Source organism: Candoia aspera, chromosome 1 (genome assembly GCF_035149785.1).
Source record: "Candoia aspera isolate rCanAsp1 chromosome 1, rCanAsp1.hap2, whole genome shotgun sequence".
Classification (NCBI taxonomy): domain Eukaryota; kingdom Metazoa; phylum Chordata; class Lepidosauria; order Squamata; family Boidae; genus Candoia; species Candoia aspera.
Window position 1 is genome coordinate 262,078,313 of NC_086153.1, and position 21,063 is coordinate 262,099,375.

A 21,063-nucleotide genomic window follows, 5' to 3' on the forward strand; every position below is an offset into this window, starting at 1 on the left:
CACACACACCCCTTTAAATTGCCAACTGGGGGCCCAGGCGCGTGGTTTCTTTCAAGGCAAAGGCTGCTTTAAATTGCGCGGGATGGCAAATCAGCTGCCCCGCTAGCTAGCCGGCAGAGCAGCCGCCGCCGCGTTGCGGGCAGAAGCAGGCGCGCTGAAGAGGGAACCCCAGGAGCATTTTTAAAGGAAGCGGGCGGATGCAGAGGCCCGGTCTGCGACGAGAGCCTGGTCCTTTGCCTCTCCGCAAGCCCACACTGAAGGCCAACCACTGTCGGGTCGCTATAGCCATATCCCACCTGATGACGCGCCATGCCGAAAAACAGGAAACGGGATCTTGGGAGAGGCGGAAATTGCAGTGCTAGCGGAGCTCGGAAGTGCCAGCAGGCTGAGGAGGAGCGGGCGTTGCGTCGGGGAAGGAAGGTGCCTGGGCAGCGGGGAAGTGGGCTGGGTACAAAGTAAGTGACAGGAGCCCAGGTCCTCGCCGGGGGCTCCTGGGTCCCTCCGCAGGTGGAGCGGGCAGGGTGGACCGGCCGGCTCCTTCGGTCCACTCCTTAGCGGCTCTCCCTTTGCCGGCGGGGTGGCGCGGCCGGGATCGGGGCTGTTTGAAAGAAAGAATAAAACAAAAAACGGGGAGGAGAGAGAATAAGCTCGGCCTGGCGGTCCGGAGCTCATCTGTGGCTCCGCGATCGGAACCGGGGCAGCAGCGGGCTCTGATGCAGAGCCCAAGGTGGGGCCGCCCCTGGGATTTTGGCGTGTGAAGGCTGAAGGCAGGCTCCGTCTCTTGAGCAAGCTCGTGGGGCGGCGGGGGTGCCGCTTGGCATCCTGGTGGCTGTCTGGCTCCCTTGCTTTGATGGCCCTTTGTTCTCCGGCAGCGAGGCCGTGGATCAAAGGGGGTTGAACTCTTCTTCCTTCCCTGCTCAGTCAGGGACTTTTAGCGCAGGCAGGAGGATACGATCTGACTCCTTCCTGGCGCGGTCACCGCGGTCGCCTGCTCTCCCTGCTCCTTGAATACAGTACGAGAGAACGGTGCTGGTTCCTCTTTCACCGGGCAGGAAGAGCTGGCCGTCTTTGGAAGCACGAGGTAGAGTGGTTATGGAAGGAGAAACGGGTCGTGTCTGCTTGCGCGTGACTAATACCTTCCTGGCTGGATCTCCGGGAAGGGGAATTAGTTGGCTTCTTCCCTGAAGATCCCTTTGGAGGTATAGTTAGGCAGAACACCCTTTTAAAAACTGGAAATTGTTGAAATGGAAACTCTTTCTCTTGGAAGTAAAACCAATTTAAAAAACGATCAAAGTTCTAGGTAAGGGCAATAATTTTATTAGGCCAACTCAAAAGTCCTAAAAGGATACATGTTTTCAAGGTATTATTACGTGGTACGCTATTTTAGAAGACTAGGAGAGGATGGGAGCCGATGCTCCTTCATGATTTTAAGTAGTGCCTCCATGTATGTATTCACAAAAATTTTGCAAGAAGTGGGCTGGGTAAATCATGGGGGACAGCCTTTCAATTAGCTGTGATCTTAGGCATGCTGTTGCTCAAAGTGGATATTGCCATTGGTCAAGTTCACATACACAGTTGTGCATATGTTGTTGCTTCTGTGGACACAAATGCAGGAGTTGATTGGGTACCAGCCCTGGTTTGGAAATGGGGTGGAGGCATTGCTCTGTTCTATTTTTGCTTTGAAATGAATTGCACTTCTGGGATATTTCATTGCTTATGATTCAGTAAGTCACACAAAATCTTGCTTGTGGGCTACTGGCAGGGAGACATTTGATTCATCCAGGCTGAGAACAGTATAGCAATAGGCTAGCCAACATTTAAATATCTGTGGGGTGGTCATTTAACTATCTATACATTAAAATTTTCTTTTCAAGATCAAAGTAATATTGCTCGATCTTGGTCCCTCAGGATTTCAGGACAAAGTATGTATCTGTACAAAAATGGAACTCAAATTTCTGTGCTCCATTAAGATATACTTCCTAGTATTCTTGGCTGCTTTTAACATTTTTTTCTCCCGTTATTCCCTTCTACTCTTGCAGCAGTAATTGTACTCAGTGACCTTCATGTATATGTTTTCTTGATTTGCCATCTGCAGTTCAGTGTGGACCTCATGACCAAACTGAATTTACAAAAGCCCTGCGGGAATGTACATTCCTTATGCTTGTACTTGTGCTCCTCTACCTTTCACCTTTGAATATGGTGTTACATTGTTGCTAAATGATTTTGGGAGCCAGACCACATTTCAAAACCATGATCAGAAATGAGATTGCAGAATGCACCTTTTGGCCAGTTTGGATTGTCAGAAATATTGGCCAAACTGGGAAGGGATTGAGAGAAAATATTTGTAAGAGACAGGAAGGGGCAGAAAAGGTCTTGCAGTTGGTCAGCATCATTTGTTTGTTAAATTTGTATCTGGCCTCTTGTTTAGGAGCTCACAGCAGCCTTCATAAAGCCCCTCTCCTCCCATTCCCCCCTCCCTTTGAGGTGGGTTGGCCTAAGAGAGAATAGCTGGCCCAATATCACCTGGTGAGCTTCTGTGGCTGAACACAGAGTCTCCCTGGTGCCAGTTCCACACTGTTAACCATTACCCTCCTAGAGTTTGACTTAAATTAACACCCATTCTGGTAAATTGTAGTTACTGAGATAACTTTACCTCTGAAATTTCCACACCTCCTAGTTCTGGGGAAACTTTCCTAATAAGTAACTTGTGTTAGTATACTTAGTTTTATCTGCTTCAGTTTGCATGCTAGGCTGCTTAAAAGGCACTGAATTGGTTGCATCTTTTAGCCTCAGACTCAAATTATTAACTCAAATGATACAGGAAAGATTTCCTGTAATATCTGCAATGACGTGTCAAACTGACCATTACTGAGATGAGTTTACTGAGAAAGATTAAATTTCTCTTGAAATCCATTCTTTAGATATGGGGATTCCTGCACAAATGCAGTGACTTCCTCTTTTATATTACAGATATGTTAGGAATTGTAACTGCTGGGTAATTTGGGTTAATTTGCTTATGCTGCTTATCTCATTCCTCAAATATAACTCCACAAATCACGTGCCATTCTCCTTTCTTTGCTATGGTCTGGATAGAATCGAAACTTCTCTGGCTTCGTCTCTATTAGTAGCTGTAGTAATAGTGGCTCTTGGGCTGTCTGAACTTTCCATTCTGCCCCCCACCTCCCCCAAATTGCTGTGTCATTGGTGACTTGTATGGCATGGATAAGCTCTCTCCAGCCTAGTTGGAAAGAAATTCGCTGGAAAAGCAAAGGGTACAGAATAGGAAATGTAAAGCCTCTGTCCTGCTAACCACATCTGGTGGAACATTGGACAGCTATTATTGGAACAGAACCTTCAGCATCTCTTCAGTATGAAACTGATGCCTAGAGTGGAAGAGAAGCTGAAAATATTTGCTACAGTTTAGCATCTCTGATCATGGTTGGATCTCTGAAAGTTACATTCTAATTTGCTGCAGCTTAATCCTACCATTTTTCCTCTGAAGTAAACTGCAGAGAATTCACTGGGATTTTCTCTTGGGTAGATACGGGGAAGGCCACAACCTTATTTCAGTTGGCTGTGTTTGTGGGATAATATTTTGGTGTCATAAATCAACTTTATGGAATTTTGGTACACCTTCAGTTATTTCTGAGTAGAAAGAGTTGTACTAGAGCACATGGTAAAGCCATGTTTTATAACATCTAGCTTTTATTGCAGTGGAAGTTTGTTTGTATAAAATATGCAGAATATCTGACCTAATCACTTTTCTACACTTGTAATGGATAGAAATGAAAAGTTGTCCAGCAGTAAATGTGCAGAAGTGAATTAGCTAAACAAGAAGGTCTGTAAAGTGTTTTCTCCAGATAGATGTCTTTTTGCATTCACAGTGTGCTTTAAATAAATAAGTGAATGAATTGAACATCTAAGTATTGATGTTCCTTGAAGTGATGGCAGGAATTAAGTTTAGAAGTTGAATAATAGCTAAAGAAAATTTTAAAATATTTCCTTTTTCCAAAATTAGTCTGAGAATTGTCTTGCAATAATTTGACATCAGTTAAATCTGTAAAAACTAACATTATTGGCAGTATCTAATCACTGAAAAAATAAAGGAATGGAATCTGGAATCTGTTTATAATACACTGTGATTCTTTGGAATTGAAAGCCATTTTCTAAGGTGGTGGATGGGTGATTTAAAAAAAAAAACTTAAATCTTTATTTAATATCCTTGATGCTTGTTCTGATATTGCAGATGTGGAAAGCAACAGCAGGCCACAGCATCACTCTGAGCCAGGATGATGGTGCTGATGACTGGGAGACAGATCCTGATTTTGTGGTACAATTTTGAACTAAATTTAAAAATTATCTTAAAAGTTTAACAGTTAAAATTGGGGGAAATCTAATGTAGAGCTTATTAACTCAGAACTTAAGAGCTATTGGGAGGATGTGTGTGTGTCCCAGTGATATGGGAATTCTGCTTTAGGTTTCCTTAAATTTGGATGTGTCTACAACATGAAGTACTTGGTCTAATGAAAGTGGGTTGAGAAAGAAATTGACCAAATTTGATAGTGGCAGGGAGATGGAACAATGGAGCTTGCTTAAAGCCTGGGTTTAACTGTTGTTATAAAACCATTTTTCAATGTACTTTACAGAATGATGTGAGTGAAAAAGAACAGCGCTGGGGTGCTAAAACTGTCCAAGGATCTGGTCACCAGGAACATATCAAGTAAAATGATTATTTTTAATACTGTGACATTTTGCTGATCTCCAGTGATAGCTTAGGTGCAATCTCTAGAGGAGTTGTTGGGCCAGGCTGGCTATGAGTTTGTGGAGTAGCAGTCCAGGACATTTGAAAGGCCTGGTTAGGGAAAACTGTTCTAGAGTGGTCTGGAGGTCTAGAGCTGAAACCCCTGAACTTGGGCTTGATGGTGGTCAAGAATCCTTGAGAATAGAGTTAGTAATAACTATAGGAAAAGTCAGTGCTGACATGTCTTAGCTCTGGATAAGGCATGACAGAAAACTTGTGTTACCAAGGGAAGAAGTACATGTCCTGAAATCTATTCATGACAGGTGATCAATGACTTAACTCTATTACATGTGCATCAGCTCAGCCTGCTCCTATATTTGCCATAGTTATTGCTTAATTGTTATTATAATTATCCTATTATACTGTAAAGTGTACAATTAATAATGAGTTGTGAGGTGCTCTTGGATGAGAGGAAAAGCACTTCCATGTGCAAAATAATCCATTCTGGAAATGAAACTGAATGAAAATAATCCATTCTTAGAAGCTCTGCAATATTTTGTTCCTCTGAACCATACCAATCCAGCTGTTCCCTGGGTGGTCTGGCAGTTTTTTGGAAATAAATCCAGCCCCAACGTATTTGGGAAGCTGGTAAATCACCTTGGAAATGGCTGGACTGCAGCGATCTAGAGCACTATTTCTCAACCTCCGCAACTTTAAGATGTGTGGCTGGGGAATTCTGGGAGTTGAAGTCCACACATCTTAAAGTAGCTGAGGTTGAGGAACATTGCTCTAGAGGAACAATGAAAGAGTTTCAGAGTTCACTGGAAAGAAACATTTTGTGCATGTCTAGTTTCCAGCTCCCTGCCTCCTTAGTTTGACAAAATATTGAATGAATCTTATACTCAGGTTGAGCCCCCAGCAGAACATTAGGAATAATTACCACATCCAGACCCTTGACAACTAAGCTAGTAAAAGTAAAAGGTATTTTCAAGTAATTACCACTTTTGAATGTCAGCCTCAGAGAGAAATTGTGAAAGCATTCATAATGGTTTCTCCAACATTTAACAAAAAGCTCAGGAATGTGACAAGTTAAAAAACCAGTTTTCCCACTGTACTTACTTCAAAACATACTTTGGAAAAATTTGTAGCAGTTATCGGGTTCTAACAACATATGAAAAATGCAGCTTTTTAAATGTTTTAGCTGCCATGGTAGCTCTATTCTGGTAAGAGAAAATCCATGGAATAATACAACTGAATTTCATACTCTTGGGAGTTTGAAAAAAAACTAAAATGCTTGTGGATTTTTTTTTTAAAACTGGCTTGAAATTAATTCTTTTCTGAGCAGTTATCTCACTGACAAATGTGATGAGGCTGCAAGGAAAGTAAACTTTTTATTAGGTTTATTAGGTATGAATAGTAGAACAGAGGCATCTTTTACATGTTTCAGGTTAGTAAGATATCTAGAATTGTGTCATGTTTTAATCATCCATGTTCAAGCAGGATGACTTAAAGGTGGAATCAAAGTTGAAAACGAAACTGAAAAACCTAAGAAAAACACAACAAAATAGAGGCAGGAGAAATCCCAGAAAAGTCAATTTAAAGTACAATCATGTAATAAATGATTCGATTATTCTGTTTCAGTTAAGCTATGAAATACTACTTTTCCTGTGCCATGTGATCATCATTACTTTTTCTTTATGGATTCCTCGGCTATCATAACCAGGAACAGGATGTTGGGACAAGGCAAAGCTTGTGGTTGTGAAGTCGCAACTGTATTGCTTGCTTTCTTCAGAGCCCCATGGATTTCTGGGGAAGCATACAGGATGCATGTAAGAGCCAGGAAAATGGTGTGTGACAGCTCCTGTAATCATGATGATGCCTCATTACTATGACAGAGGAAGCTTCCAAATTCACCCAAGGATACACAAATTATAGTGGTGCTTAAAAGTTTGTGAACCCTTTGAACTTTCAATATTTCTGCATAAATATGACCTAAAACATGAACTGCTTTCCACACAAGTCCCTAAACTCAATAAAGAGAACTCAGTTAAACAATTTGCTCTTGAAGTGAACTGATAATATTAGAGATTCACATACTTTTGCCACGCACAAATATGTAGCTTTAGATTATTTCCTCAATAAATAAACAAATATAACGTTTTTGACTCATTTGTTTAATTGGGTTCTAGTTATCTAGTTTTAGGACGTGTGGAAACAGATCATGTTTTAGGTCATATTTATGCAGAAATATTGAAAATTCAGACGGGGTCACAAACTTTTTAAGCACTACTGTAGTTACTTAAAAATACAATTCCAGGTTAAACATACAGATGCAGGTAGGGAAAAGCATTTAAACATACTGATTTGTGTGCATCTTATATATTTATTTTTATTTATTTCTCAAATTTGTACTACCACCCATCTCCCCCCATAGAGGGACTCTGAGCAGTTTACAATAAATTAACCCATTGAACATTAAAAACAGTAATCATAATAAGCTTAAATACAATACAATACAATATGAATTTTAAAAAATAAAATTCCATTGGGTATCTCCAAATTAGAGAAAAATTAACATGGAAACTTTCTTCAGTAGACACATTGATAGAAAAGGGACTGGTTGCGTTTCAGTATTAAACCAGGGCTGAGTATCTTTTGTGTGGTTGGAGATTCATTCAAGAAATAAATAAAGGGCTGTAGAAGGCAGGGCACACACATAATGCCATCTCTGGAGGGTCCAGATATGGGATTTCCCCCCCATTTTTCCCACTTCCTCTTCTTCCTCCCTGTATTTTGTTGTTTATTCATTCAGTCGCTTCCGACTCTTCGTGGCTTCATGGACCAGCCCACGCCAGAGCTTCCTGTCGGTCGTCAACACCCCCATGAAAACTCTGATGGGTTATTTTATTTGATTTCCCACTGACAGTTGTATTACTTTCCTTCAGGAGTGTGCTATTGAATTTTGGGAGAGCCTTATGTGAGGGGGGGTTGGAATTCCACAGGCTGAAAAAGGAACTCACGTGCTGGCTGCATGTTGCCCGCCTCTGTCCTATGCCGTGCTTCTCTGTAACAAGAATAAACAAAGCCTCTCCTTCCCGCTCAAGGCATACATATTCCCCTTCCTCCCCTAAAAAGACACAAAGAGAAATTTGCAAATTTTCCCTTCTATTTCTGATTAACTTTAGCCTTGTATGTTGCACTAATTTGAACTGACTGTAGTAAATCTTCAAATTACGGTAAATAAATAGATGAAGTTGATTTGTTTTCACTAAACCTAGTTAATATTCACAGTTTAGGGTTTGGAAAGATGTAAAACTCCAGTTAATCTAGAAGTAAAACATGGACAAATTTCTGGAGGTGAGAATTAGGCTTATTCTTATAACATGGTTTGTTTGCTTTCCTTCCAAAGCATTCATCAGCTTCGAGAGAATGTGTTCCAAGAGCACCAGTCCCTCAAGGAGAAAGAACTCGAATCCGGACCCCAAGCTTCCCGTGGCTACGGAGGGAAGTTTGGTGTGGAACAGGACCGCATGGACAAAGTAAATTTAGAGCAGTTGGCTTGGCTGCTACTCTTAGGGATTGGATTTGTTGAATTTGGTACTGTCCTATCACCTGAGACCTACCACCTGTGCTTTCTTTTCATTCAGATACTGATTGAAAAAGTTGCCCAACTTAATCTTGAGAGATGGCTAGATTGACAAGTTATCTTTAAATATAGGAAAGGGGGAAATATTTGTTTCTTTTCCTGCTCATTTTTGCAGAATCCTGGGAACCTTTTGCAGCACAGTGTTCACCCTGACTTTTAAAACTGTGACTCGTTTAATAAAACCATTATAGTCTTGTTTGCATAAAAATGCTGACCTGTAACAAGTGAATCCACCCTAAATGAAAATCAAACAAATCATATTGTGGCTTAGTGCCATAATTTAAGCAGGCTTTGAGTAAATGCTGTACTGAAAGTTTTGAGAAATGAGCGCCTTGGGAATTTATTTTGTGTATTTATGCAATTTGTACTCTGTCCTATAACAGTTAATGAAATGGCTGGGGACAAAACATAAACAATAGAATTCAGTAACAGCAAAAAGATGAGAGCCAGTTTGGTGTAGGGTTAAGGCACCAGGCTGGAAACCGGGAGACTGTGAGTTCTAGTTGTGCGTTGGGCACAAAGCCAACCTTGGGCCATTCACTCTCGCTCAGCCCTAGGAAGGAGGGGGCAAGGACAAACCACTTCCAAAAATCTTGCCAAGAAAACTGCAGGGACTTGTCTGAGAAGTTGCCAGGAGTCAACACTGACTCAAAATCAACACAATACAAGGAGAGCCATAAGGCTTAATTTACACATTGTACTAAGGCAAAATACAGTTTGCCTTTTGCTTAGTATAATGGGTGAACTTGGCTATTATGATGACAATTCAATTAACTGTGAATAAAGAACTGGTCCCACAAACCAGGCAGAGCAGTGAGAAGCTACTTCTCTCAGCTAGTTCTCTGATAAACAGATACACGTGCCATGACTGGCCACACCCACCACAGCAGATACTCTGTGAGACTGCACATCACGTGCTATCAAAATTCCAAATATACCAGGCCAAAAATATACCCTGCTAGATATTAAAAGTATTGGAGATAAAATTCTGCATGATACTAGAGTCAAACAGAAATAACTTTTTGGGATTCACCATTCAAGTGTGAATGGAATTACTGGAATACAGTACTCTTGGGTAGCCTTTCCTGGAGGATATAATGATCAAAAGCTGCTGAAAGAAGTCCAAAATAGAAGCTGCAGAAGGCATGTTCCAAACTCATTTGGAAGCATGCTGCCTCCACTGGAATTGGGCAGCCAATAGATTTTAAAAAATAAAACATATTTTAAAAAGTTTATTGGATGTTTCCCAATTGGATTCTATGCACAACAGTGCATACTTTGTGGCATGCAGTGAATGGTCTTTGATTCTATCTATCTCCTTAATAATTGTATTACTGCTAGATAATATTAATTCAGGAAAGAAAATTGTGGTGACAGATGGGAAAATAACACTCACCAAACATTTACACGTTGGAAGGAAAAAAAAATCCAAAATTCATTCTGAATGTGGAATTTGAGGATGCATGGAACTAAAGATGCATGGAGCTGATGAAATAGGCTACATTTCCTAGCATGAAATTTTAGTGTACCTCTGTGTTTTTAATCTGATATGCATATTGACTCTAAGCTAGGTGAAATGTAATGTCACTGTATGTAAGTGAAATGAACTCTTCCCCAGCTGTGCTGGGATTATAATTTCAAGAATGGCCCTGGTGGTTGGGAATTCTGCAAGTTACAGTTCTGACGTAGCTGAAGGTCACCCGTTGCATAGTTTGCAAATGGAAGTATATTCTTCGGTCATATCAAAAATAAAGATGGGACATCATACAACATATGCTTTGAAAGTTGCTGCATGATAAGCAATAGTATATATACTTAGCCTTGTTTTTCTGCCCTGTAGCAACAGGAATGTGCAGTCCAAATGTGTCGGAAGTTGTTAAAGGTTTGATAGAGACTTTAGGAAATGAAACGGGTCTGGCGTGGCTTTCTGTAAATATCAGCGTTCATAGACGGCACAATCAGCTGGCTGCATTTGCAGCTTCCCAGACGCTTGTTGGTAAAATGATGTGCCAGCAAACTTGTTAGTACCTTTGGTGAGATTAGTGATAGTTAAGAAATACTGCTTTTTCCTCAGCCTCCTTACATCTTTAGTCTCTCTGTGTAGATAGGTGGAGATTCGAACACTTCCCACCATATCCAAATTTAAACAAACCATAAAAACCTGGCTTTGGGTTCGTGTGTGGTCAGGCCCCTCTAAGAAAGGAGATGGAGTGAATATTTTTTTGAATTTGCACCTTCCAGCTGACTGCTAGTTTTTTTTAATATGGTATTGTTTTCTATTTTTTATTGTGAAGTTACTCTGAGTCATTTTGGTGTGGTGTGGCCTAGAAAATTCGATATATGAATGAATGAACAAATGCTCAAACCTCCTTTGTCATTGGAGCCAGTTTAAATGCAGCGCTGACCCCTAAAAGCTGGAGGGCAGCATAGGTAAAGGAGACAAATTGTTGCTCTTTATTAAATGAATATGCTGCTGTGCAGCAGTTTCTTCCAGTGGCATATTAAAAAGGCAATAAAACTTCCACAGTAAGAAAGTAACACGATCCATAGCAAAGATAAAACAATACTTTCCGTTCCTAATAATAGAAAATGTACCTCCCTGACAGTGGCTTGCTTGTAGTCGTTCCAAAGAGTGCTTTTAAATACCTACTCAGAGTATACGTGGCATGTGGGGGAGAGGGGAAATGTTTACAGTGCTTCGATCAATTCCTGGTATGAAGAGCTTAACGGCACCTGAAAGGTGGGCACCGAGTTAGTTAACAGCAAGACTCCTAATTTGTGTAGGGTCGGCACATGGTTTGGATGGCAGGCTGCCTGCTGTCCCAATCATCTGAGCAGAGGAGCACTTGTTAGGGTTTCTTTGCGAGCAGCTGTGCTCAGGGTGCAGCTGCCGGATGCCTGAGACATGGTGTTCGGGTGGCACTGAAAGGAAGGCTTCGGCCTGCTGCAACACATTCATGCGCCTTGCACCAGTAATATGGGGTTAGGGCTAGTTTGGGACAACCGTTCAAGTCCAGTCATTACAGGAGTAACATAATAAATGCTGTCTTTTTTTTTCCCTTTCAGTCAGCCGTTGGTCACGAATATCAGTCTAAGCTTTCGAAGCATTGTTCCCAGGTGGATTCGGTTAAAGGCTTTGGTGGTAAATTTGGCGTACAAATGGACAGGGTTGACCAGGTAGTGGAGCTTTTGTGCTTTTAGCATTGCAGCTTGCTCTTGTTTGTGTTCCTACAGGCTGTTATATTGTATGTCGCGTCTCTTTCAGCTTTGCTTGAATAACTTTTACAGCCATGCTCTCCCTGAAATACTGTGTGATACTTTACTCCAGTTGCTTTTGTTTATATTTGCAAAAAATAAAAATAAAGGAACCATGGCAGAGAAGTCTCCCAAGTCATCTTGAAGTGTGATTATACAATATATTGAATTGTACATGAAAGACTGATTTGTGATACTTTTGTATTGCAAAATGAACCCAGAAGCTGATCCTAGATGTATAAACATTTTATTTCTTTTATTATTTATTTCCTTATTAGATTTATATCCCACCGCAATCATAATCCACGCTCCATAGTTCCTGAAACTTGGGAAAAAAACTTGCATTAGAAATATTTGATTTAAATTTGTAATGTATGTTATACTTACACAGGGATTCTGATACACTGATAGAGAATTTATGAAAGGCCTTTAATACTTATATATTGATTAGGAAGGCTGATTGGTAGCTATCACTTTTTTAAAAGGCTACCTGGAGTGGCTACCTCTTCATGAAGAACTGGAGTTAGCAACCCGGCCTAGAGGTGCCAGGGCATCTACTGGGGCCCCAAACAGCACCCTCTCATCTCAGCTAAGCTACAATAATAATTATGATTTAAAAATGGCAGAAAACCCACATGAGATCTTGGGTATCTTTGAAAAGTGGGAGGACCTGACCCACTGTGCACGATTGCACAAAATTATAGCCAGCTCCTGAAAAGATTGCCAGTTCTGGCTTGGAAGACTTTTATAAACAATAACTTTTTGTTGAAAGTAATTCTTTTTCTCTGCAGTCTGCTGTGGGATTTGAATACCAAGGAAAAACGGAGAAACATGCTTCTCAGAAAGGTAAAGCACTCTGAGGAATATTCTGTTCAAAAACGTATAAAAGATTTGACAAGATCTGTTCTGGAGTTCAGTCATTTTATTTAAACCCATGTGCATATTCAATCCACACATAGAATAGAATTTCATTAATTTCTCTCCTACCACTTAATTGCTGCAGGAATTGTATTAGTAAAGCCTCAGTTGGCACATCCCAATTTTCAGCAAAATAATTTGATACGGATGTTTAATGTGCGAGCCTATAGAATGGTAGAGCAACAGCACTTATCTGGCTAAAAAAGTAAGTGTTCTTTGTTCCTAAATAACACCCCTCTAGAAGTAGTTAGTATTTGGATTGATCAAAATGATACTTAGCATCACAAATCACTGCCTCCTGCAGTTTGACAAATATAGAACAAAAAGGAAGCCAAAGCAGGAGGTGATAAAATAACACAAATTGTGTTAACTTGCTAAGGGTTTATTTGCTATTGGTAATGTAGGTCACAATCCAGATTGCTGAGACAAATGTAAAGGCCTTTAATACTGGCAGAACTTCTGAAAGTATCCCAAAGTGCCTTTGGAGAGTTTCCAAATTCTAAAGCAGCTTGCCTGCAGTACATAATGGTGCTATCAAATAATGGAATTCAGCGGGGATATGGCGCACTTACCTGTGAACTGGACCATAGCTCTAGCTTATCAGCAGTGATACCACTTCTTTTGTTCTGCTGCTCTTACAGCCATTTCTGATACGTGACGTAATCTGCTCTCTTCTCAGACTATTCAAGTGGATTTGGTGGGAAGTATGGTGTGCAGGCTGACAGAGTAGACAAGAGTGCAGTGGGATTTGATTACCAAGGAAAAACAGAGAAACATGAATCCCAGAAAGGTTGGTTGCTAGTATGATACCTTGGCAAGTTTCTAAAGTATTCTTTCTCTTCACAAGACTGCAAAAATCCTTCCTGTGTTTATCTCATCATTTCTGAGAAATTGGTTGAAGTGGAGAATATTTCTAGCTCTATGTTTTCTGCCTTTAGAGATGCTCGTGGAATAGAAGATACAAAAAAACCCTGGGAGTTCAGTGTGCATACACATGCAAGCATAATCATCACACGGTTCGTTTGACTCTAACAACGTATCGTAGCGTATAGCCCCGGTGTAATCCTAGCTTGAAAAATGATCAGCCTCTCCTGTACTGCTAATTCCTAGATTTAAGGATACTTCTTTTTAATGTATTGGGCTTTCACCTGACAAAAATTAAAGTTAGTAACACTACTGTGGATGCTACCTGTAATAGAATTTACTGGAAGAGTCAAATGAGAAAATACAGGCTAAATTCTGTACAAAGATATCCCTGTTCTGCCCCTACAGGAAGTATATTTCAAATCCCACATTTCTGTCCTGGAGAGAGCATTGAGTCATAAAGCTGCAATTTTATAGATTCTTATCTGGGAGTAAACTTCATTGAACTCGGTGGGACTTGGTGTCTAAGTAAACATTAGCAGATTTGCACTGAAAAAAAAAAAGGCAGAGCTGAAGTTACTTATTCAGACCTCTCCTCTCTGAAGGAAGTCTTCCTAACATAGATTTGAATTGATACTGTATTAGTTTCTGCTTCCTTCCAAATTCTGTCTGCATTTCTATTGAAAGAGAGGGAGTTCCATATGAATTTCAACATTTTTTGCAGTCATCTCTTTCTCATTCTTCCTCTTCCTGTTCTTGTGCCTGTAGAAAGTTGTGGATCAAAGCTCATTTATACAGTGTAGATTGTTGCTCACTGTTCACTGCATTCCCCTTAGGCAGTTGTCTCTAGAACATAGAACAGCATTCATGCATTTATTGAAGCTTTGTTCTCAATTTTTCTCCTCAAAATGACTTGCATTGCTTTATGATTGTTGCTGTAGTTTAGAATTAAGTTAAGCTAAATAGGTAGCTCATATGCATGTAAGCATCTTCTGGCACAGTTTTTTTAAAACAGTTTTTTCTTGAAGGCAAACTCCTAAAATATACATTTTAAGACCACTTTTCAAAGACCAAGAATATTGTATTCCAGCCTTCCTACTTTCCTTTAGTTATTTACTATTTGTTAAAGTTACATCCCACCTTTATTTCAAGGGTTCAAGGAAGCAATTCTCCAATTTTTCTATCATAACCTTAATCCTGTGGGGTAGGTTGGGCTGAAAGATAGCAACTTGCCCAAAGTCACTCAGAAAGTTTATATGTCTGAGGATAGGCTTGAGCACAGATCTCCCCATTCCCACTTTGACACACTGTTTGTTTGTCTGTTTGTTTATTTTTCCAAATGGCATTCTTCCCACAGAGTAAATGCTATAGCTTGTTCTGAATTCTGAAACTCCTCAAGCAGTGTCAGTGGAGCTTGCTACTAGAAATGGGTAGTCTTTTAGCAAACCTATCAGAAGGAATAACATCCCTCTCTGCTATAATGGAAGAGGCTTCAAATCACAGAACAGGTTGCTTGCTTCTGCCCTATATAAAGGTTCACTACTAACATGTATTTGCTGACTTACCTCTGGTACGTATAGAACTGATCACAGACACATCACTACCCTTCCTTATGTGACATAGCCAGTTTACAAGAATATATTCACAGTTTACAAGAACATATTCACAGTTTACAAGAACATATTCACACCCCCTCCTTAGCTCTTCTAGTTCTGGAACACAAATCCCCTTGTTGGACAAGTACATTTAATGCTACATTGAGAGCAAAGTTAGCCATAGTTAAGGGAAGCCAAGTTCTAGGTTAATCAAGTTTTAAAATGAGCTTGGCTCTAGCCCAAATGGCTAACTCTAGCTCAGCTTCCTCTAACTGATCCTCAGAGTCTTTTCTCTTGATGACTCACAGCTGAACATGCAACTCTTTCCATTGAAAATACCATTGGCTAAATAATGTGAGGTTTTTATAATTGTTTTATCCATGTAACTCTCTATGGTGAGCATCAGTAAGAGTGAACTGAATCAAGTAGCTATAAATAGAAATAGTTCAATGTCTTTAGCTTGTACTATTATGAATGACTATATTTTTTACTCCCATCTCCAGATTATTCGAAAGGTTTTGGTGGTAAATATGGCGTGGACAAAGAGAAAGTGGATAAAAGTGCTGTTGGCTTTGAATACCAGGGCAAAACTGAAAAACATGAATCACAGAAAGGTTTTTACTTTAATTTTATTCCATGAAATTGTGTATGAGTTGACGTTCTTTAAACCTGGAATTGTAATATATTTGCATAAACCAAGGCTTTCACATCTTAGAAATACAAACTATTTTTTGAAAATCCTCCTTCCAGTCCTTCTTTCTGTCATCAAAATGTACTGAAGAGATTATTTGTTACTATAACCTGCCTCTCCATTAAAAAAATCTCCAAGGTGGCTTAGAACAATAAAGTCAGTAGTCAGTTGCTTAAGTAGGGCTTATAGGATAATGAAGATAATGCTAAAACAAGGAACTTTCCAACTAACTTCATGGTAAATCAGAGCCTTTCATATATTGTGCAGATTTCAGACTGATATTTTACTGTTGGTAGAAAAGCTGGACTATATATTTCATAATTTGAAGTAGCAAAAGCCTGCTAGTCTTTGCCTTCCAGCATAAACAGCAGCCACTAACAAGTTTTGGTTGCTTTGATTTACAAGAATCTGCCTTTATGGATTACTAATTTAAGTTGAACAATTGGCTGCATTTACACATCATCCTAAGCCATGGTTTGTTGAATAAGCCAGAGTCAGTCTTGCAAACAAGCAAAGTCACCATGGTTTGTTTAGATAATTCTTCGTTTTTTTTCTCCCCCCCCCCCATTTTTTTAGCTGCATCTGCCTTGAACTTCTGTAATTGGACAGAGATTTGAACAGGACACAAAAACAAACTAAGCCAGAAAATCACAAGCAAACCACGTGCCCTTACCTGCCTATCATGTTCAATCTCTATTGCAGTCATTAAGCCACTAGTGGACCATGGTTTCAGATTATGGTTTTCTGCCTAAAACATCCTATGGTTTATTCATTGATTCCATTCACTCACCATTGATCCCATTCATGCGAAGCTGCTGTACATATGGCTTAGCTTTATATGTAAACCTGGCCATTACTTTGTAAATGTGTTTTAATTATACTTTTGAATATGTGGGCTTTTGTTGTTTTATATGTGTTAGTGATGTTGCCTACCATTATTTGATGGAAATACAAAATAGAAATTAAATTGATTATATCACCTGAATTCTCATAAGCCATTCAAGGACCACATTGTAGACAGAAATTGCAAAATTAATACAACAGCTAAGCATGCATATTCAACAGTTAAGTCTGAATCTGGTGAATGCTTAGGATTACAGCCTTGGTATATTGCCTAGGTATATTAGTATTTTCCTTCTTCCCCTCTTGCTTCCAGATCTTATCCATAAATCTTTTTGGACTTCTCACTACTTTCTTCTGGGTTTAAAAAAAAAATTAAATGACTTCCCAACTTCTTAGACAAAAATCAGATCCAAATAACATCTTGTAATCTTTTCTTTACATAGACTATACAAAAGGTTTTGGTGGAAAGTTTGGCGTACAGACTGACAGACAGGATAAATGTGCACTTGGCTGGGATCACCAGGAAAAAGTACAGTTGCATGAATCTCAGAAAGGTACATTTATTTATATGCTTAACCGATAGCTAATATATTCCGATATTCAGGTTATTTGTAGATACAGAGGGACAAAGATGATGGTAGTATGAAGTTCTGTTTCAATTTATAAGGAGTCATGTGATTTGGAATAGTTTTCTTTAACTTGATGCCATGCAAATGAACTGCCCATCATCTTTCACTATCATGGCCCAAGCCATCATCAGGAGGACAAAGAATGTCTTAGTCCAAATCATCTAGAAGATACTGGTTTAGGAGAACTACAGTATATTGGTGGATTAATGATAATCACAGTATTTGCTTAGTTTAAAAAAAAAATTCTCCCAACCATAAAGAATGAAGTGATTTGCTTTATTGATTATCTTATACAAGATTATTGATAAAAATGCAAAGCAGAACAAATAAATGGATAATAAAAGCTGTACTCTTTCACCAGCATTTACTTTTTGTTTTAGTTGTTCAGGAAGGCTGTAATAATAATAATTTGTTTTCTATTTTCTTTTTATTTAAAGTGTAGGCCACTTTGCATGCACTATTGGGCATAACATTTTATATTTAAAAATAGAAATAGGCAAATAAATATGGCTAATTGTTATTGTCTGCAGTTGCTTGTACATAGCTGTTCACTCTAGTTTTCCTGGCATTCTAGACCGGGTGGGGGGGGCAGGATTGTAATCAGAAAGGAGAAATTTAATCTTAATTTGTTAAAACAGGAGAGGAGAGCTATTCAGTTGTTGCTGAATTATCTATCCCAGCATTTATTTAAAGTTATGAAAGTTCTTGAAGTTTTAGAACGTACAAAAAGGAACAGGTGGTATCAGGATGTGTCTGGGTTTGTGCTTCGCCAAGGTTGCTCGTGCAAGGAAGCTTTCCATCCCTCTAATCCAGGGGTTCCCAAACTTTTCGCCATCCCACCTCCCTTTAGTCTAATCTTAATGTACACACCTCCCCTAAAAATCCAAACACCAAAATGAACACAAGTGAACAATGAAAACAATGCAACGAAACTTTGGGAAAGGTGGATTTATTGTAACAATATAAGTAAAAGGTTCTTTACACCTCTCCTGGACCTCCAGGGGAGGTGCAAAAAACCTGTTACTTACACTGTCTGCACCTGTCCAATGTCTGTACGTGCCCAAGTGAGGGACACCTCAAACAGTTTGGGAAACCTTCTCTCATCTGGTGTAGTCCTTTCTGCTCATCCCAGCAAAGCCTCTTCTGAGAGCTGAAGAGCCCTTAGGGAGAGCCTTCAAGGTGATAGAAAGGGATTTGGAAAATTGGACAGAGGAAGCTGCCAGGGATTGTCTCCATCTGATAACTAACAGTTGATAGTTTATCAGGGCTAAGAAATCTTTTTCACTGACTTGATATGCCCTCTAGGGCTCTCCTACTCATTTGACAGTACGGTAGTGTCCAAAAAGGATACTAAAGCAGTAAGAACTGAGCAAATCTGTTTTGCTATGCGAACCACAGCTTGTAACTGGGCAGCTGTTTACAATGCAGACTATTTAATCTGACAAGCATTGTGTGTATTTTAAATTTGCACTGAACCATGATTAAAAGTTGGACAGAGTGGTCTGAAATAACATTTGAGCTGTAATTTGTTCTTGTACATCTGGCATATTACGTTGGTTAAACGTGTGTTTGTGTGCGTGTGTTCTATTCCACATCTGAATATAAACACCGAGTTTACATTCAGGTTTGAAGTATTATATATTATGTGTGAAGGTAACCATTTTGAGCCAAACTGCATGTTTTGTAACGTTATGGGGGACTGTTAAAACTTCAGATGATGCTCAGGTAAAATGGGGAGTCATTCCAGTCTGAATGCTTTCCTCTTTCAAAATGTGCCTCTGTCTGTGAAAAATGAGCATATCAGAGAAAGTCAAAAAAAAAAAATCCCACTATGCTGGATGTCTGTCTGTTATGCGTATACTTAATACAAAGAAGCACTTCAACTTGGAATTACTGTAAGCTCTGATGTTAAATAATAGAGTCCAAAAAGGGCTATATTTTAGGATGTTGCTCCAAGTTTAACAGCTAAACGTAACAACCTTTTTTTAAACAAAACCTTCATTTAGCCCTTTTTCACCACTGTTTCTAACAAGCGTTTTAGCTCATGTATGTTGTGTCTAAACATGTTCCTCTTTTCCCCACCCCTTTCCTTCCCTTGGTTCTCTTTCCTTATCGTACATCCTGGATTTCTCAGATTATAAGAGTGGTTTCGGAGGGAAATTTGGTGTTCAAACAGAAAGGCAGGACCAGTCAGCCCTGGGGTTTGACTACAAGGAGAAATTAGCAAAGCATGAGTCACAACAAGGCAGAGTTTCCACTTGTAACTCTTGTCCAGTGCAGTAATTTCTAACACAGACCTAAGCTGCTTATTGCAAAGCCCATGGCCTTCGATAGGAGTGCATGGCAACTTTTATTTCTTCTTACTTTGCAAATACATCGGGGAAAGAATTAATTGAACTTGTGTTATTTTAATCCTGCGACAGCACATTATCCCACCCAATTGTGCTACTTGGGGGTATATTCCAGCGAACTTGGGGCACCCAATAACTTGTATATTTTGAATCACAGAACTTGATTCCTTTCCATAGCCTTGCCAATGAACCCCTTGACTCCAGATTTCTTTACTAATGGCAGGAAGCCAACATTTTAGAAATTTACTGTAAAAAAATAAATGACCCAAGGGTGACCTTGGGCCAGTCACACTCTCTCAGCCCAGTTCACCTCACAGGGTTGTTGTTGTGGGGAAAATAGGAGGAGGAAGGAGTAGTTAGGTATGTTCGCCACCTTGAGTTATTTATAAAAATAATAAAGGCGGGATAAAAACTTAAATAAGCAAACAAATAAATAAATAAGGTTTCAAACTGAAGATACAAAATCCCTTTCCCAAGATCAGTACTGAAATTGATGATATAGCTATATCATATGATATGATATAGGGTGATTTTAACTTTAGAAACATATCCTGAGCTGTCAGCTAGATATGAACGTCCTATTTGAGTAATAACTTGCTTCATGCAACGTATTCGTTAATATGAGAGCGTCTGGAATTATTGTGTCATTAACATTTTAGATAGGTAAAACTTGATTCCAGTTTTCATCTTTCTCTCACAAAAACATGTATCCATGTTTTTATTTATTTATTTATATATATATATATATATATATATATATATATATATATATATTTGTTGTCATTGTTCATTCATTCAGTCGCTTCCGACTCTTCGTGACTTCATGGACCAGCCCACACCAGAGCTTCCTGTCGGTCATCAACACCCCCAGCTCCCCCAGGGACGAGTCCGTCACCTCTAGAATATATATATATATATATATTTACTATTATTATCAATATTATTAATATATTTAATAATGTGTAAGCAGGAGGCCCCAAAAAAATCCCCTGTAAGAAGTAACTTTTTAACACTTGATTCATCCTTGTGGTTTTCCTACTGTATGTTTGTCAAGTACAGACATGTCTGCGCAGCATTTAAATGTATTATTGTTGGCAATCTTTAAAAACATTACATGGCCATTACTTTTAAATCTTTAGGACACTCACAATACTTGTTCTTTTTTAAGAAATAGCATGTGCTGCCTTGAAATAGTGGCCTTCACAAAGGGGCAGAAGGTCTGACTTACACCTCTCCTCTAACAATGTGACGATTGTCCAAGGCTGCGCTACGGATGTGTCTGAGCAGCGGCTCGAGGGGGAGCACCTCTGTCTTTGCTCGGGTCGGATTTCATCTCAGCCAACACATGTGGAAGCACGGTTTTGGCCTGCGGTCACCTGCACACCTGCTGATGCTTTGGAGGCCATAAATTATGTACCCTTCTTTTTGCATCTACTGATCTTGTATTTTGGCTTGGCTGCGGTCACCGGGTACTCTGTGCATGAAGTCCTTTTTGATAAAAATTGACAGAGAAGCATTTACAACAAATGG

The 21,063-nt window shown here is 39.5% G+C and overlaps 1 protein-coding gene across 2 annotated transcripts in view; it reads left to right on the forward strand.

Annotated features, from left to right (window-relative positions):
* The first annotated feature begins 303 nt into the window (after positions 1 to 303).
* The window catches only part of CTTN (cortactin), a 31,212-nt gene continuing 10,452 nt past the window's right edge, over positions 304 to 21,063 (forward strand). The window contains exons 1-10 of one of the 2 annotated variants that reach the window (XM_063289592.1): positions 304 to 455; positions 4,247 to 4,330; positions 4,647 to 4,720; positions 8,151 to 8,280; positions 11,454 to 11,564; positions 12,434 to 12,488; positions 13,240 to 13,350; positions 15,523 to 15,633; positions 16,997 to 17,107; positions 19,317 to 19,427. In XM_063289592.1, the coding sequence (XP_063145662.1) occupies positions 4,247 to 4,330; positions 4,647 to 4,720; positions 8,151 to 8,280; positions 11,454 to 11,564; positions 12,434 to 12,488; positions 13,240 to 13,350; positions 15,523 to 15,633; positions 16,997 to 17,107; positions 19,317 to 19,427 (898 nt within the window). In that variant the 5' untranslated portion in view covers positions 304 to 455. The remainder of the gene's footprint in view (positions 456 to 4,246; positions 4,331 to 4,646; positions 4,721 to 8,150; positions 8,281 to 11,453; positions 11,565 to 12,433; positions 12,489 to 13,239; positions 13,351 to 15,522; positions 15,634 to 16,996; positions 17,108 to 19,316; positions 19,428 to 21,063) is intronic. The other variant, XM_063289591.1, reaches the window with a different exon arrangement.